The sequence below is a fragment of the Nyctereutes procyonoides genome, unplaced genomic scaffold (genome assembly GCF_905146905.1).
Source record: "Nyctereutes procyonoides isolate TBG_1078 unplaced genomic scaffold, NYPRO_anot_genome, whole genome shotgun sequence".
Classification (NCBI taxonomy): Eukaryota; Metazoa; Chordata; class Mammalia; order Carnivora; family Canidae; genus Nyctereutes; species Nyctereutes procyonoides.
The window spans coordinates 19243708-19261802 of record NW_026575051.1 but is presented as its reverse complement, the minus strand read 5'-3'; the positions used below and the strand labels follow the sequence as shown (position 1 = coordinate 19261802).

The 18095-nt window shown below is 36.9% G+C and overlaps 1 protein-coding gene across 1 annotated transcript in view; it reads left to right on the top strand.

Annotated features, from left to right (window-relative positions):
* The window catches only part of PKHD1 (PKHD1 ciliary IPT domain containing fibrocystin/polyductin), a 459739-nt gene extending 453292 nt beyond the window's left edge, over positions 1–6447 (top strand). The window contains 1 exon segment of the mRNA XM_055330173.1: positions 1396–6447. Within this exon segment, the coding sequence (XP_055186148.1) occupies positions 1396–1850 (455 nt within the window). The 3' untranslated portion in view covers positions 1851–6447.
* Positions 6448–18095: the final 11648 nt, after the last annotated feature.

Below are 18095 nucleotides of genomic sequence, written 5' to 3'. Positions count from 1 at the left end.
ATGGGGAGGATACTATCAATATAACTGTTTTACAGATGAGGAAACTAAAGTACATAGAAAGTTAGTACAATCCACACATGTGTTCAGCGAGTAAGGGACCAAGCAGGAAATCTAACTAATATTGCTTGATTCCAAGCCTGTATGTACTCTTAGCTGCTTTACTCTGTTGCTTCTGGGGACCATCTCTCACATATTTAATACCATAAACATCTGGTTTAGTAGGTTTTACTTAACTGTTTCAGTAGAACTTTATATAGCTCTAATTCATCTTTATTTATTACCCATGTAATATGATAGGTTAGTTAGCTCATTCACATATGGCATGATCACATTTTAAAGGCTTAGAAGTGTTATGGCTTTTATAATACATCCTATAAAGAATTGGGATGGATTAGGGCAAAATACCCAGATCATCTGTTTACTCTAGCCAGTACCAATGTTGTACTCTTCTGAGTTGAATATTCATTCTGCTGAATAGGAAAGTAAAATACAAATGAAATGTCAAGGGAAGAAAACTGTAATTAAAACAGAACTGCTAAAATTAAACACATTTTAGTAAACTGTGTAGTAGCACCTGAGAGTAATATGAAATTATACAACTGAGGTTCAGAGAGGCTAAGAGACAGAAAGAAAGTCACAGAGCCAGCTAGTAGGGAAGGGGGAATTTCACCCTGGTTTTGTGACTCCAGTCTAGTACTCCTTCTCTCTTTCCCCTGTTATACAACAATATATGTACACACTCATATGGATACATGTTTATTGATAGATTTAGGTTATCTCTAATTTGTTTATATTCATGTTTTACAAAATCAAAGATACTCAAATTGTGAATTTGCCACAAAAACCACAGTGTTAAGTAAGACTGGCTTTTGGAGCTCAAACGTCTTAATACAAATGTGAGTTATCCTGTTCTGTAAGGCCTGAGTATGGTCTGGATTTTGCATGTAAGCCACTGTGCTTACAAGAAGAAATCGTTGTTGACCTATCCACATCATAAAAAGTGTTTTTTGGGGAAGTGATATTATCAAATATTCATTTTCTTACTTGTATTTCTTTATTTAGTGGAGCCCAATGCAGGGCTTGAACTCACAGCCCTGAGATCAAGGCCCAAGCTGAGGTCAAGAGCTGGACACTCAACCCACTGAGCCACTCAGACACCCAAATCAATTTTTTATTAGATAACTGATATTAATTATAAATTAGGTATGGGATACAGTGGGGTTTTTATGGGAAAAATATATTTCTAAAGATATTTGGAAATCAATAAGCTAATACAATTCAATCTTTAATTGACAGTATCATTTTGGGAATGCTAAGTATGTAAAGTGAAGGTTCTTAACCTTGACCGATTTGAGAACTAAATTCATTTCTTCCCCTACTTCTTTTCTCTCACAGATATGAAGATTAAAGTCATCATGGACAAGGTGAACCAGCTCCCCCACCAATCACTGAATGGAGTGTCCAGAAGAAAGGTCAGCCGTCGCGCAGTCCGAGAGGAGGGTAGCAGCCGAGAAGAGGATGTTGTACCTGCTCCCAGGATTATCAGCATCACATCCCAGGGGCACACCTGTGTTCCAGGCTCTCCTGCTCAGCAGATATACCTGCAAGAGGCTGGAAACTGGAAGGAGGCCCAAGAGCAATTGGTTAGATATCAGCTGGCAGGCCAAGATCAGAGGTTGCTGCTCTGCCCAGACCTCAGACGAGAGAGGCAGCAGTTACAGGGGCAGAGCCAGTTGGGTCAGGAAGGAGGAAGTGTGGGGCTCTCCCAAGAGAAGAAAGCCTCTGGTGGTGCCACCCAGGCATCCTGTCCTCATTTAGTACACCCAGAAACTATTCAGGAACAGCCGTGACTCGCGCATGAAAATTGATGTTCCCATGGGTTTTGCTGAGACTTCAATTAAGGACAAAGCTATAAAAACAGTAAGTTTGGGGAAGGAAATTGTCCATCGACAAAGTTACATTTTTAAATAGTTCTTTCCATTAATAGCTGGGTCAAATTTACAACTAGAAGAAAACTATTTTGGGAGACCAGAGATAACCAAATGCCCAAGCATATTATTAGTGAACTCATATTTCAGAGCACTGATTTTTGGAGAAGATAATGCATACAGCTGCCCAATGAAGGAGGGAAGAGATTCTATCATATGCAACCTCTTTAGTCTGTGTGCTGGGAGTACTAATGAAGACCAGAGCAGAGGGTCAACTGGTAACAAGCTGGGTAAGGATGCTAAAGGCAGTTTCACCTAATTCAAACATTTATAGAATGCTCCTCAGTGCTCAGACTAGACGCTTCCAGGAAACGCTTGTTTCCTTGGCTCTGGATCCAAAAAGCCTTACACTCTAAGAGAGTAGAGCAAGGATGGCAGAGATGAGGAGAATTTCCAGAAACAACTTATTCTCAGTTTTTCCCAAAATATAAACCAGAATTTTTCAATCTCTGAAAGATTCAGAGGCTGTCCTATGTTGGAATTAGAATAGAGAAAGGAAACAGACTCTTCTATTGTAGCATTTTAAATAATGGTGCCCTGGAACTAGTCCCATAGTGGGTACTGGCAAAAAGTCATCATCTGCAAGGCATCAATGGGAAAGTATGTCTTACCCTACTATGAGTTTTCAGGAACATTCTTTTGTCCATTCATTAGATGTATTATAGACATCTCAAATCATAAAGCTGCCTTGAAAGGAGGGAGGCAGCTTTCTCTGTGACATGGTATTGGATTCTGAGGGAGATAACCATCAGGTGTCAAACTGATACTCTCCAAGAAATTTCAATCCAGGCTGTGTTTAAGAAGGGCATTGATGGGCAATGAGGTCTATAGAAATTTACTCTGGAGGTACAAACTAGTTAGCTTCCTGCAGATTAAGTCCTCTTTGTGTTTTGTTTGGGCACTAACAACGTTTAAAAGCATAACAAAGAAAAAATAACTTGATTGGTTTAGACAGACTAGATTTTCTCTAGTTTAATTAGTCTCTGCTATAACCTGTCCCTTATCTATTTTTTGTAGTTTCCTGGTCCATGAAGTTATTTGTATTTGCAATCTTTAGTATATACATTGAGTCATCAGAGATCTGTAATCTTTTGCACAAAAGCATTTTAGAAGTTAAGACTTTTGAGAATTATAAAATGACAGCAGTCTTAGCACTACTGCTGTGGGTTTGTCTATGCATTCTCCTTTTCACTCCCATGACTTCTTTTACCACCACAAATTCCAGCCCAGATTTCTTTCCTGAGCTCTACACCAAAGAGTTAGCTACCTACTAAGAACTTCCACTAGATTATCCCACATCCATTAAGAAGTTACATGGCCTTAAAACCTGCTTCTCGTGCTCGCCCTCACACAGCCACACAATATCACTGCATTCTGCTTGGAAATCTAGATGTCAATCAGGACGCCATGTTCTATCTTATTCTTTCCAGTCATTTCCAAGCTGTTATTTCTACTCCTTCTTTACCCTTCTTCCAACATTTACTAGCTTCTTATCATCTTCATTGTGCCAAATGACTGATCTTTCCGGAAAGCAACTTTGAGCCTATCCCTCTGTTTAAGAACAACCGTCATTAATCTATTAATGCTCCCTTAACAATACTTGGGATCCCTGGGGCCAAAATGGACTTCTTGGCCCTGAACAGCAGCCAGAAATATCCAGAGTAACTTGCAGGGTTCTAGCATGTGTCATGGAAGTTCAGATTCTAGTTAGAATCCTCTAACCCATAATTAAGCCAGTCTTCTTTTTCTTCTCAGAAAATGGGAGAACTGGGTAAATACTGGAGGCCAAGACAGTTGCTCTTGGGTCATTTATGTCTGGCAATGAGTTGATTAGATAAAGCACCGCTTTCAGCCAACCCTAAACTTATTCAAACCATTAACACAGGTGGCCAAGAAAATAATTCCCAGCAGCGACAGGCCTTACTCTTTATTGAAATAAATAATTGAGAAGTACATTATTCCTCTGTTATTTTGAAGCAACTCTTCTTGCTTTCCTTCTGATTTTCTACATATGGTAGATTCTTTTCCCGAAGATACTGAACAAACTAAAATTCTTAAGAGTTCAAAAATTTATAAATATTTCTGGATGTTAAGATCAAGAGGGAAGGATGAAGAGAACTAGGGTAGTTTCCACCGTCTGTCAAGTTTTAGGGGTGTGCTCAGAGAAGGTACTATACACTTTGACAGAACTTCATGTCTCCCTCAGAGTGACAGACTGAGCCAGTCTGACTAGGGTTGTGTCCTGTTGCAGGTTTGCCCATATTGTTGTCCAATGAGGCTACTGAGAACCAAGAGGCCCAGACCTTTCAAAGATTTTTTAGTGAATGGCTCTTTTCAATGTAGCAGTATAAATCCAAATGTATGAAATTACTATACATTGAGATGTATGCAAACTCTATGCAAAACTGAGTATGGGGAAATTGAATGTAAATCACATGCAAATATTATTCAACCAAGCTTCTATAAAATCCTACATGTCAATAACAGTAAAGGATTTTAATTAATTCTATCATTTAAAATTCATGCATTTATTCCATATTTTGTTTCCAGAATTTATAATGTATTCAGTGCCAATTTTGAAAGCACTATACACGGAAGGAATTATTCTACTGAGTGTAGAACAGTTGATTTCAGCCTACACGATAGCACTGCGATGAATTGCAGATATATTTAAGACACAGATAACATTTTCTGAATGTAATCTTTTAAAAAATATAAGCCATTTTTATAAAGTTAAATGATACTTAAGTGGTAGAATATGGCGATTTGTGTGTTTACAAATATTCTTCTAACATTTGTTATTTTTATACATGAAAAAAGACCAGGGTTCTCTGTGCTTGGAACAACTCAAGAAGAGGGATTTCTCTGCCCATCAATCTGGTCTCTTTTGAGACAGAAATTTATTTAATGCATTTGGAGGACTGTCTAGAATTTACTAGGTTTTTAAGAATTTTCTCTTTTCTTATTTCAGTCTCAAAATGATGATTCATTATTATAACCATATATTTTATTTCAAATTAGTATCTTTAACAAAGGGGAAGTTTATTTCCTTTTGAAAAATGTGGGAAATGGCCACTTGTCTCGCTACTTTATAGATGAAGAAGCAATCAATTGCTAAACTTTTGCAAGGGTCCAAGGCAAAATTGGAAATTTGTCTGGACTATATCTGATTCTATCTAAAATGTTCTTAATGTAATGGGATGTCCATCCAGTAGAATGACTGATATAGAAAATTATTCTAGGTATACTATTAAGCTTAAAAAAAAGCATATTGCAAAACAATGTATATATTATGCTTTTACCTCTAGTTTATTTATGTATAGAAAAGTTATGGAGAGATGGCCAATAACCTTTTGAAAATAATAGTTATCTTTAGGGAATGGAGCAAATTTGCACTTCAAATTTTATATCTTTGTATTTCAGTGTTTTATAAGACATATTACTTTAATATAAATTTTTAAATTTTAAAAATTTTAAAAAATATTTTCTGAAACTTATGGTTGACCAGAAGTTAGCAATCTCTTTAGTTCTCATCCAAGAGTAGGACTTGCTTATAGAAAATGCATTTAGTTCTTGATGGAAGGGATATAGATATAGATATAGATATAGATATAGATATAGATATATAGAGAGAATGATGAATGGGTCAGAAAGAGAGGCCAAAAAGGAATAAGAGGGAAAGGAAGGAAAGTCTCCAACTTAAGAAAGGAATGCTCCTTGGTGGACAATGGTTAGAGTACTAACAAATCTGGGTTTTCACACAGTATCCCTGGAATATCATATAGGGCAGGCCACCTAAGATCCCATCCATGTGAGGGACCTAAAGGAAAATCTGTATTTGGCTATGGATTCAGCATTTCTTAGTAATATTCAAATATAAAAGAGCCACCCTCCCATCACCCTTATGGAGTATACACTGTGGAAGCAGACGCTCACCCTAAGTCATGAGTAGGCCCAACACAATACCCATAGCTACCGAGATGTGCCGACTGGATAGTATGCCTCTCTCTATCAGCTTAGTGCCATACTGTATTCTTCTTCCAGCCCAGCTCCATAAGAACTTATTCTAAATCCATACCATGTGGTATTAAGACCTGAACACAAAAGGCTGACTCTTGGCAGCAGCTATCACAGAACACTTATTAGGCAGATTCCGCAGACTCAGAGATTTGTGATAAAGTTTTAAATAATAAAAAAAAAAAGCTTCAAATAAAAAGACTGTGGACTTTAATTTCCAAATCATGGATGTGGCCTGAGAAATAAGATGCTCCAAAATTTTCTTAAATTTGGGGATGAATAAATAATCCTGTATGCTTAGCTACAGTTTAAACAACTCTATAAGTGCTATAAACTTGGACTATATGTCTAGTAATACCAAATTTTCTCTTTAGTACTCTTTTCTGTATATCTTCATTCTGTTTCCAAGGATGTCACTACCTCAACTATCAGCTATCTTTTAATATTATCAATCTCTCCCCATCTACTGGATATTCCCATTACTATCCAACATAGTTAAGTAGCTCCCATAAAAAATTAAAGAGAAAGAAAGAAAGAAAGAAAGAAAGAAAGAAAGAAAGAAGAAAGAAAGAAAGAAAGAAAGAAAGAAAGAAAGAAAGAAAAAAAAAAAAAGAAAACATTCTTTGATTCTATAGGCCCCTTCAGTTCTTTTTTTTCTAACTCCTATTCCAGCAACATTGTTTAAAAGACTTTTGTTCACACATTCCATTTCTTCCTCAGTTTTCATGAACTCTAACAGGCACTCCAGGATGCTTTCTGACCATCTACAGAACAGGGACTGTTCCTGGGGCAATCCTAGGAACTTCCATATAGCCAGTTCTAAAGAATAATTCTTTCTCTTCACCTTATATGACATCTCAGGAGCATCTAATCCAAACTTTCTCTTCGTCTTTTTGAACCATTTTCCTCTTTTGGCTTTTGTAGTGGCTCTTCTCCTTGATTCCCTCTTAATGTCACTGAAGACAACTTTCTCAGCAATAGAGTGAAGGCTCAAAGCTGATTTTCTGATCCCAAATCTTGTGAGCCCCTAAGAAGAATATCCAATTGAGTCTTCCAAGTCTTTTGACTTACAGAACTGAGAACTAGTTTATGGGTAAGTTGATGTGTCTTTCCAAGCCTATCGTCTTAGAAGATGGTTTCAGACATGTAACACCACTTGGCTGAGTATAAACATTGGAATCACAACCTTTGCTTTGCAAAACTGTGGAAACATCATTCCAGTATTTTCTGACTTAATGTTTTAGAGGAGAGGAGATGTCAGAAGCCATTCTGAGTTTTGTTCTTATTTAGGAATGGTTGGACAACTATAAGATCTTTTTTCTAAATTATTTTAAATACTTTGAAAATTCTGTCCATATGTCTGTTTGTATACTAGCAATAATCACTGAAAAGAGAGGATAATATTTTTTTTAAATAAGAGAAGAAAAGCTTTAAAGGGAAGGAAAATGTAAGTAAGCCTTTAGAAAATAGATAGGATTTAAATAAATTTTTTTAAAAGATGACATTTCAGATAGGGGGAAAATATAAATTGGACTGGAAGAGTTACTTATCCCCAGATCATGGATTGTTCAAAGAATGAAATAATGCTGTTAAACACAGGAAATAAAAGCCTGAATGAATAATTAATAACCATTTTAAGCATGTGAAATTATATTAAAATGATGGTAGAAGTGATTTCAACTTAGATTGGGCTAGATGGAAGTATACCCACCATATATGAAGAGATTAGGCATTAGGAAAGAAAATGCTTGAAGAAAATATCAGTAAATTTTACAATTCTTTTTTTAATAATAAATTTAATTTTTATTGGTGTTCAATTTGCCAACATACAGAATAACACCCAGTGCTCATCCCGTCAAGTGCCCCCCTCAGTGCCCATCACCCAGTCACCCCCACCCCCCCCCTCCCCTTCCACCACCCCTAGTTCGTTTCCCAGAGTTAGGAGTCTTTAGGTTCTGTCTCCCTTTCTGATATTTCCCACACATTTCTTCTCCCTTCCCTTATATTCCCTTTCACTATTATTTATATTCCCCAAATGAATGAGAACATATAACATTTGTCCTCCGATTGACTTATTTCACTCAGCATAATACCCTCCAGTTCTATCCACGTTGAAGCAAATGGTGGGTATTTGTCATTTCTAATGGCTGAGTATAAATATTACAATTCTTTCAGCATCCTACTCTTAAGATTTTTAAGACATGGTTAAATTCTACTTTGCTAGTCTAATAAATATAGTAGGAGATCATGGAGTAAATGACCTCTAGATATTCTTTTTTTTTTTTAAGATTTTATTTATTTATTCATGAAAGACACAAAGAGAGAGAATGAGGCAGAGACACAGGCAGAGGGAGAAGCGACTCCATGCAGGGAGTCCGATGTGGGACTTGATTCCGGGTCTCCAGGGTCACGCCCTGGGCTTAAGGCAATGCTAAACCGCTGAGCCACCAGGGCTTCCCACCTCTAGGTATTCTTATTTCTTCATCTGTCAAATAAAATCGGGGTCAAAGACATATGGCACCCCAGACAATACTGCCCTTAGACTCAGTGAAGAAGAGTTTCCCCAGGCTCTGGGCTTTAGAGAACTCCATTTGGACTTCCTCTCATCTGCAGATGCCTTCTTCCCCATAGTTAGAGAATCCATGAGGCCAAGATGATGTGCCTAATCACACATGATGCCCACCATTTCTAATCCATTCATTGACGGCCCAAGACTGAATTTTCTGTCCAAACAGTCCTGAGCCCTCCATCAGGGCTTCCAAAGGCTGTTTAGATTCCTCCTTTGCTTGTCACATCAACTTTAGTGACAGAAGAACCATTTTGACTTAGTGCTGAGAAATGTGCCAAAGTTTCTTCTAGCTTCTCAGAAACCACCAGCTAACCTCAGCAACTATTCTGTTTATCCTGGGCTGGCACCAAGAGTCATACATAAAACAATATGGCAGGCAGAGTTTTAATATGGCCTCCACTATCTCAGTCACCTGGTGTCATACCCATGGTTACATTAAATAGCAAAAACAATACTGCAGTTTTTATTAGAGTTGCTAATTACTTGACCTTAAAATAGAGAAATGTATTTGGGTGGGCCTAACCTAATCACATGCACCCTTTAAAAAGACACAGATTTCTCTGGCTGGTGGTAGTAGAGGAAGTCAGAGATATGCCAAACTTGGGAAGGAGTCTGTGTGTCACTGCTGCTTTGAAAATAGAGCAGATGACCTGGCAAGGGATCCAAGTAGCTTCTGAGAGCTGAGTGGCCCACAGATAACAGCATAGAAACAGGAATCTAAGTCCTTTGACCACAAGGAAATGAATTCTGCCAATAGTCTGAATGAGCTTAAAAGCTGATACTTCTCCAAAGCCTCTAGATAAAAGCTCAGCCTGGCTAACATCTTGATTTTGGCCTTGTGAGACCCTAAGAAGAAAATTCAGTTGAGCTGTCCCAGTCTTTTGACCTACAGAACTGAGAGCTGATAAATGGGTGTTGCATTTTTGGTTTTAAGCCATTTTATTGATGTGCAACTGACATGCAAAAAGCTGTATGCAGGGATCTCTGGGTGGTTCAGCGGTTTGGTGCCTGCCTTCGGCCCAGGGTGTGATCCTGGAGTCCCAGGATCAAGTCCCACATTAGGCTCCCTGCATGGAGCCTGTTTGTTCTCCCTCTGCCTATGTCTCTGCCTCTCTCTCTCTCTCTCTCTCTGTGTCTCTCATGAATAAACAAATAAAATCTTTAAAAAAAAAAGCTGTATGCATATTTCATGTATACAACTCCATGAGTCTGGATATAAGTGTCCACCTGTGAAACTATCACCACGATCCAGGCCATAGAAATTTCCATCATATCCCAAATTTCTTCACTTATTATTATTGTTATTATTATTATTATTAGTAGTAGTAGTAGTAGTAAGAACAAATAATACAAGATTTATCCTCTTAGAAAAGTTTCAGTATACAATACAGTATTTTTTTGGTATAGGCACTATGCTGAATTGATAGATCTCAGAACTTATCTTCCAGAACTAAAAGTTTGTACCCTTTAATCATCACCTCCCCATTTCCCTTTCCCCCAGCTTCTGACAATCACCATTCTCTGCTTAGTTCTGTAAGTATGACTATTTTAGATTCCACATATAAGTGAGACCATACATTGTCATCTTTCCAGGTCTGGCTTATTTCACTGAGATAATGTTATCCAGGTCCAACCACATTGTCACAAATGGCAGGATTTCCTTCTTTTTTAAGACTGAATAATATATATTGTGGGTATTATTTTAGGTGGCCAAATTTGTGATAATTTGTTACAGAGCCATAGAAAACCATTATAGAGACTATGGTTTCACTAAACAAGAAGGGAGCCTAGTCCTCCTCTCTTGTCTTTTCCTGGGCTTCTTCTGATCTCTTTTTCAGCTAACACAAATCACTTCTAGTCCTCCAGAACTTCAACTCCTCCTTCCATCCAGAGATTCCTTCCCAACAGCACGGTTGCCTACTGCGGGCCGCTGAGTCCTATCAGTTGTCAGGTGCCTTCCCAAGTTTACCATTGGCACATGCACTCCCTCTTTATAAAATCTGCCAGCTGTCAGGTCCTTGAGCCACTAGAACCACAAGACAAAAAACAAGCCAGATTGTTCTTTTCTCTCTATATCCTTCTGTCTTCTCATTTCCCAGTCTGTTTCCCCAACTAGATTCTGACAAAAGTTATTTGCGGCATTCCCATCAGTTCACTGAGTGACAGGAGACTGGTGTCAAGTGAGAAAATGAAATGTAAATTTTATTAAACACCCCCTCTCATCTCTGCGTATCAATCCAGATTCCAGCTGAACATAGCAAATCAAATCCTGTCTATGCCAGGCCTCAGGGCACACGGAAAATCACTTCTCCTTAATACCATTCCCTTCTAGTAAAAAATATTGTTCTGTTTGGTGAATGAAATTTTTAAATGCAAACCCTGTTTTAATCCCAGTAAAAAGTATTTTTTCAAATGAACATTTGAAAGAGGGAGCAGAAAACAGGAAAGAGACAATTGGAAAGCATAGGAGAAGGAGAAGGGAATTAGGGAAATAGAATTGCATGTAGCTGTGTCATGTCTGGTGGCTGCGCAAGGATGCATATCCGCAGAATAAATGGTGACATTCTTTGAAAGCTTGGACTATCAGGACATTTATCTACATGCTGTCCTGTCTCAGAGATAATAAAGATCTTAAATCTGATACACCGCCTTGAAATAGCATTAGAAATATAGATGTTTCATTCTGGGTGTGAATATGTGGACAATTACCAGCGTGTCTGGGGTTTTGACAGGTGGCATCTGACTGTGTATAGAGAAAATCTTGATTTGGAACCTTAAAAGTGTGATTAGCTTCAAATGATAAAAGCATATTTTGATTGCTCACTGAAGTAAAAATAAGACTAAGTAAAATTTGAGCCAATGATAAACGTTGAAAGCACCACCATTACTTAAAATACATTCTATTTATGCATATGCCACTTAATAAATTTAAATAAGAATTATACATACTGCTCTATGTTAAAAGAGAAGAAGATAATTTAATGTACCTTATTTTAATTTGTTCATTTTAAGTGGGTAACATTTTTTTTTGTTTTTTTTTAACATTTTTGAAATGATGTTTCATCAGGAATATGTTTGTACTTACCACCTGCATAACCCCTTCTCCTGATGTGCCCAAGTCTAAGGGGTTTCCCAGGATATGGGACTGTTAGTTCTAAAGCTAGGACACCCAAGAAAGTCCCAGGAAAAATAGGATGAGTTGGTCACCCTAATATATTACCATTATAATTAATGTAAAATAGTAATTCCTTATCCTATAATAAATTATTAGTATCATGGACTTATTTTTGTAAAGTGATCTTGAGCTAAATAAACTTATAGATGTATCTGGAAGTGAACTTGATTTGCTCAAACTTGGTAGATAGAGTTCAGACTTCCAAAATATGTGAGGTTGCAGCTGAAGCATTACTCTCAATATCTGAAAATAATGTCATTCTTATCCCCTACTTTCCCTGACTTGTGGTTAAGCTCAAAAAACATTCTTCTTGATACAACTATAGTCTGTAAAGGAACGTGAGTTGCTTTTCAGATACTTAGGAATGTGCTAGAAGAACAACTGATATTGCATAAAAATATCTCTACTTATATTTTAGAATACAGCTTAGATGCATTAATGTATTTAAGATCCAAAAATATAAATCAAGTGTTGGGCTAAATAGTGCATTCACTTCCCAAAGGAGCTATAACATTTCTCACCTTAGCAGAAGTCTGGCTTCTGAGATAGAAGGTGCTACATTTAGTATTAAAAATAATAATAACGCCATGCTCCCTTGTGCACAAGAAGAAAGTTTATATGGTAATGTAGAAATTTTAACTTGAGTTATTGTATTTAGGATCCATAGCCCTTGGATGCTTAATTAGATATGTTTGATTTAACTGTTCTTCCTCTTTAGTATTTTTGTGCACAAGTTAATTAAAATTGAGTGTTTTGCTTTAGAAATGGGTATAAATTATATATGTAAAGAGTATGAAAGCAGGGCTAACTTGAGGCAAAACTGTGGAATTATCAACACGAATGTTTGGGGCTTGCCCTGACCTTTGTCCTATTTTATTACTTCTAATCTCAGTCTCCATATCTTCAGTGCTGAGAAGAGCTCATCTCAGATGTGTTTCACGCTCTAGATCTACTCCTTCTCCATCCTTCTCATCAAACTTAGGCTACTCAGTGACCTGTTTCTTCCAGAATTTCTAGATAGTTTCACAGAATAATTCACACATAATTCATAATTCATATGCTGTGACATTTGAATATATCATACCTGCTGGGAGTATTTTTATTTTTACAGATTTCTCAAGCCAGGGCCTAAAAGAATATATCTAAAGTTGGATTTCCAATTACTGGAGAAAGCTCTTTTAGGAGAGTTACTTTAAACAATGTACTTGTGTCCTATTGCTGCTATTACCACAAACTTTGTGCCTTAAAACAGACCAAATTTCTTCTCTTAAAGTTGTGGAAGTCAGAAGTCTGATATCTGTTTTGCTGGGCTAAAATGATAATGTAGTCTAGGCTGGGTCCTTCTGGAGTTTCTAGAAGAGAATCTGTTTCCTTGCCTTTTTCAGCTCCTGGTGGTTGTGTGTATGGCTTGGCTTGTGGTCCCTTCTGTATCTTTAAAGCATATCTCCAGTGTTGACTTCACTTTAACTTCTTGTTTCATATCTCCTACAGTTTTTTTTTTTCTGATCTCCTGCCTCTCTACAGACCCACTGTGATGACATCTAGGGCCCACCTGGGTAGTCCTGGGTAACCTTCTCATTTCAAGATCCTTAATCTTATCAGTTGTATAAGTCCCTTTTTCAGTGTAAGCTAACATTCCCAGGAATTAGGAGGGGGATAGCTTTGGAGTGGCCACCATTCAGCCTACCACCAATAATAACCTCGCTGGTTGTTTATGTCTATAGGTGAGATTGCCTCTGTAGGAAGGAAAAGCTATAGTAATGACAATCTTGCCTTAAGCTGAGAGTATAACATTTGGAAATTAAGGATGGAGTCCTTCATTATGATACCTACCTCTATATATACTTTTATAGCCCCTGTGGTAGGGAGGTTGGAGAAGTCACAAAGTGGAGCCCCTCTGTCCCCTTGTCTCCAAGGTCCCCTCTCAGTCATACTGGAGTGGAGGTACCAAAGCTGAAAGAAAGACACCACAGACACAAACATGAAAGTCATTGAGCCTATTGGATCTTGAAGCAAAAGGATTATATTTTGAAGCTCAAAAAATTACAAGAAAGAATACTTGTGTTTTTCTTCATAATTTTCCCTTCCTTTCCTTCTACAATTCATGTCCTATATATTCTTCAGAGCCCAGACAGGGTCTAATTCTGATCCCTCATGCCCCAGTGAGATTTTCCTTGCCTAAGATTGTCTATGCTGCCCTCATTACAATATAAGGACATGCCTAGGTGATGAGTGACTGCCGGCATTTTATAGAATGTCTATCTCCCCAACTAGGTTGCAAACATAGTGACAGCAAATACCATGTCTCCTGTATCATTGAATTCTCACCATTCCTTATACAGTAGGAATCATTGTCCTAATACAATACCTCAGTAACAGAGTGGATATAAATGTTGAATGAATGAATATATGAAAAAATTTGTTTTCTTAAATCAGACTTAAGGCAAGATCTGTCCTTTTAACATATTTATAAATAAATATTTTTAAATATTTATGATTCTTCTAGGCAATCAGAAGTAGGTGCTCAATAAATATTTGTTGATTGATTAATAATGTAAGTTCTATAGAAGGAAAATTATTCTGGGTTCACTTTAATGACATTAGCTGGCTTAATATTCTTTTTTCTTGAACATTCTATATCCAAATGATTGGAGTTTTAAATGTGAAATAAATTTAAGATGGAGCTTCCAATAATTTTTTTCTCTTTTATTCTGTTCTAAAATACTGCAAGTTAAAAACAAGTACTCTACAGATTTTTTTTTAAAAAAACCAAGTACTCTGAAAAAAACAAACAAACAAGTACTTTATACATAAACTGTGGGTAAATACTATTTTAAAACCTAAGCTTTAGGGATGTCTGGGTGGCACAGTTGGTTTAGTGTCTGACTCTTGATTTCAGCTTGAGTCATGATCTCAGGTCATAACCTAAGGGTCATGAGATCAAGCCCAAGTTGGGCTCTGTGCTCAGCATGGAATCTGCTTAAGATTCTCTCCTTCTCCCTTTGCTTTTCCTACCACCCACCCTATCCCTGTGTGAGCTCTCTCTCTCACAAGTAAATAAATAAATCTTCAAAAAATAAGTAAAACCTAACTTTTATACAATCACATGATGCTTTAGAAACCATTGGTCGAGATACAATAGCTTACAGTTGATAATGTATGTCATTATTACATCCCTTTTAAATTTTTAATTTAATGCTACTTCAAAGATAAAGTCACAGGATAAAATTACTTGTAACATGTAAAATAAATTTGAATAATTAAAAGCCTTTTAAAACTCCTTTGGAGGGATCCCTGGGTGGCGCAGCGGGGGATCCCTGGGTGGTGCAGCGGTTTAGCGCCTGCCTTTGGCCCAGGGCGCGATCCTGGAGACCTGGGATCAAATCCCACGTCGGGCTCCCGGTGCATGGAGCCTGCTTCTCCCTCTGCCTATGTCTCTGCCTCTCTCTCTGTGTGTGTGTGTGTGTGACTATCATAAATAAATAAATAAATAAATTAATTAATTAATTAATTAATTAATTAATTAAAAAAAACTCCTTAGGAAAAAAATAACCATGGAAAACTCCCCTCAAAACTAAAAAAAAAAAAACATTCTATTTACAATAGGACAAATACAAGCAAGTAATCCTGTGAAAACGTTCAATTCAATAATAATGCAAATTATAACAAAGTGATGCCACATTTCACCCATCCATTTGGCAAACATTTAAAGAAATGATAATAGCATATGGGAGCACTCTTTAATGCTGGCAAATATACACTCTGATAACCTACCCATGCATTCTCTGTGTGGCTGTCAGTTGGTAAAAACTTTATAGAAGGCAATTTGATCATTATCAAAAGACTTTAAAATGTGCACATATTTTATATAAGTGACTAAAAATAAAAATGGAATAAAATAATTTATTGAAAAGTACGAGGCAAAATATATACTCTTCTCATATACCAAAACAACAACCACAAATTCCCTAAACTATCAACAAAAGAGATAGAACTAAATCAAGATTGGTATGTTCACATAATTAAAGATTTTGATTCATAAAAACTATGTTTTCAAATAATTGCATAAGAATCTCAATTTTTTAATATTAAAGTCAAGCATATAGCATGTAAATAGAGTATAATCTCACATAATTTTGTGCATATGCATTTATGCCTTTATATGTGTGTGTATGTGTTAACAGAAGTAATCTTTGAAAATTTGTTTTTTTCTTTTTGTTTTATTTAGACTTCAACAGGTTACTTTTGATAGGATTATGAAAAGTAAGTTTCTTTATTTTTTTAAAAGATTTTATTTATTTATTCATGAGAGACACAGAGAGAGAGAGAGGCAGAGACATAGGCAGAGAGAGAAACAGACTCCCTGCAGGGACTCCCCTGCAGGGAGCCTGATGCAGGACTTGATCCCAGGGTTCTGGGATCATGACCTGAGCCAAAGGCAGACATTCAACCACTGAGCCACCCAGGTGCCCTAGTAAGCTTTCTTTAAAAGAAGACTAGAGACCCCCAACCTCTGCAGTAATAAATAGAGCCCTCCTCTGCTGACCTTGAAAATGCTTACCTGTACAAAAGCACTTCGTACTGACGTGCTACCCTCTTGCCCCACTGTGGGAGAATCGGCTGGAGAGGACTGAGCTTAATCTGCAGCCAGAAAGAGATCATGGAACCCAAGGCCCCCTTGGCATGCCCCTCTCATTTTTTGCTGTTATTCCTCTTTACCATTGTCACCCTTGTCCAAAATTAGGGCGAACATAGTCTGCTCATTGCAGAGGTTTTTCCACCCGACCCAGTGGGGAAACATTATTCTTAATACTCTACTTCCTACAGTCGCCCAACTAGGAAGGAGTGGAAGAAATGTGCAGTACTGTGCAGCTGGCAGAGGATGGAAGGGTAATAAACAGGAGCATTGACTAGACTCAATATTAGTGATGGTGCTGGGGAGCCGTCCTGGCTTTGGGCTGCCCGAAGGCAGTGGTGATCCCCTGCTTGTCCTATCTGTCAGTCTATTTGATCTCCAAATGAATTGCTTTTGATAACAGCTATATAAATGCAGAACTGATCCGCTGGGCCTTCTTAAATGAGACTCCTCGCTTTCATCTTCCAGTCATTTCAAAAAGCAGATAGACTTGTTAGAGGTTTTAATGCAATGATTTATGTTTTATCTTGCCTGGTTTGAGGCAGCATTTATTTAGCACTAAATTCTTCCCAAGCCTCGATGTGAGGGGAGAAACGTTTGAACACACAACATTTGAGGTTTCTTTTTTAAAAAATAAATTCAATAATATGTTTTTCTCCTTTACTAGGAATAGAAAGGCAGTAAACTTTATCTTAAGGAAGGAGGAAGGGAAAGAGTCATCATACAAAATACTTTCACTGCTACACCCTCAACAAAAATTACAGGGAACTGCAAAAGAAAAATATCAATTCTCAAAATGTGTAAAACAAATCATTAAGGTTTCTGCACCCAATGACTATAAGAAAAAGAAATCACAATTTGTTTCAATTAAAAAGAAGACAAGATTTCTTACAGTTTTCCATATATTGTTTGCGTTATCTATAAGAGAACAGTTTGTAGAAATCTTATTTTTGTCTCTTTTATTTTTCTCTTCTTACACTGCATTTTCAAGATTCTTTCCACTTTTACCCTTTCCCATCATATGAATGAGGAAACTTTTCTTATTAAAGAGAGTAGAACACATTCATACTACATAGAATCTTTGGTAAAAAGTTTTACTAGTTTACCACTCATATGCTATACGTAAGCTTATTTAAGAGGGTGTACTTAAGGGGATAGACACAACCTATTGCATCCCAGGAATGAAATAGAGCTTGATGTCTCCTTCATCGGAAGAATCCTTCCCTTCACAAAATAATAGCTGTTAAGAAGCACAACGCAAATTGTTTATGTGTGTATCAATCAAACCATCTAAATGAATTGTGACAGCCTATTTTAAATTATGATTTTCAATCAAATAAATTATGATTTTCACAGAAAATGTATTATCGCCAAAATCTGAATTTTTTTTATTGATTGTATTCGGTTAAAATGAGATCATTCTCTTATGAAACACCATGCCAATTATTCCAATCATTGTACTAAGACAGCCTGCAACAACATCTTATTAAGAGGAATATATAATAGAGAAAAGGAAACTACATGGTGTGAAATACTTGACATCTCTATCTCTAGGAGATGAAGTTAATTTTTTGAGAGGTGAGGGGACTCATAATTCAAAAGTGTCAATGCTAACTGGAGATAGGTTAAGACTTTTTCTATGTGGTAGAAAACACATTTGTATCTTACTTTGGGCTTTTCCTCTGTAATTTGCTTTTGAATCCCAAGAAA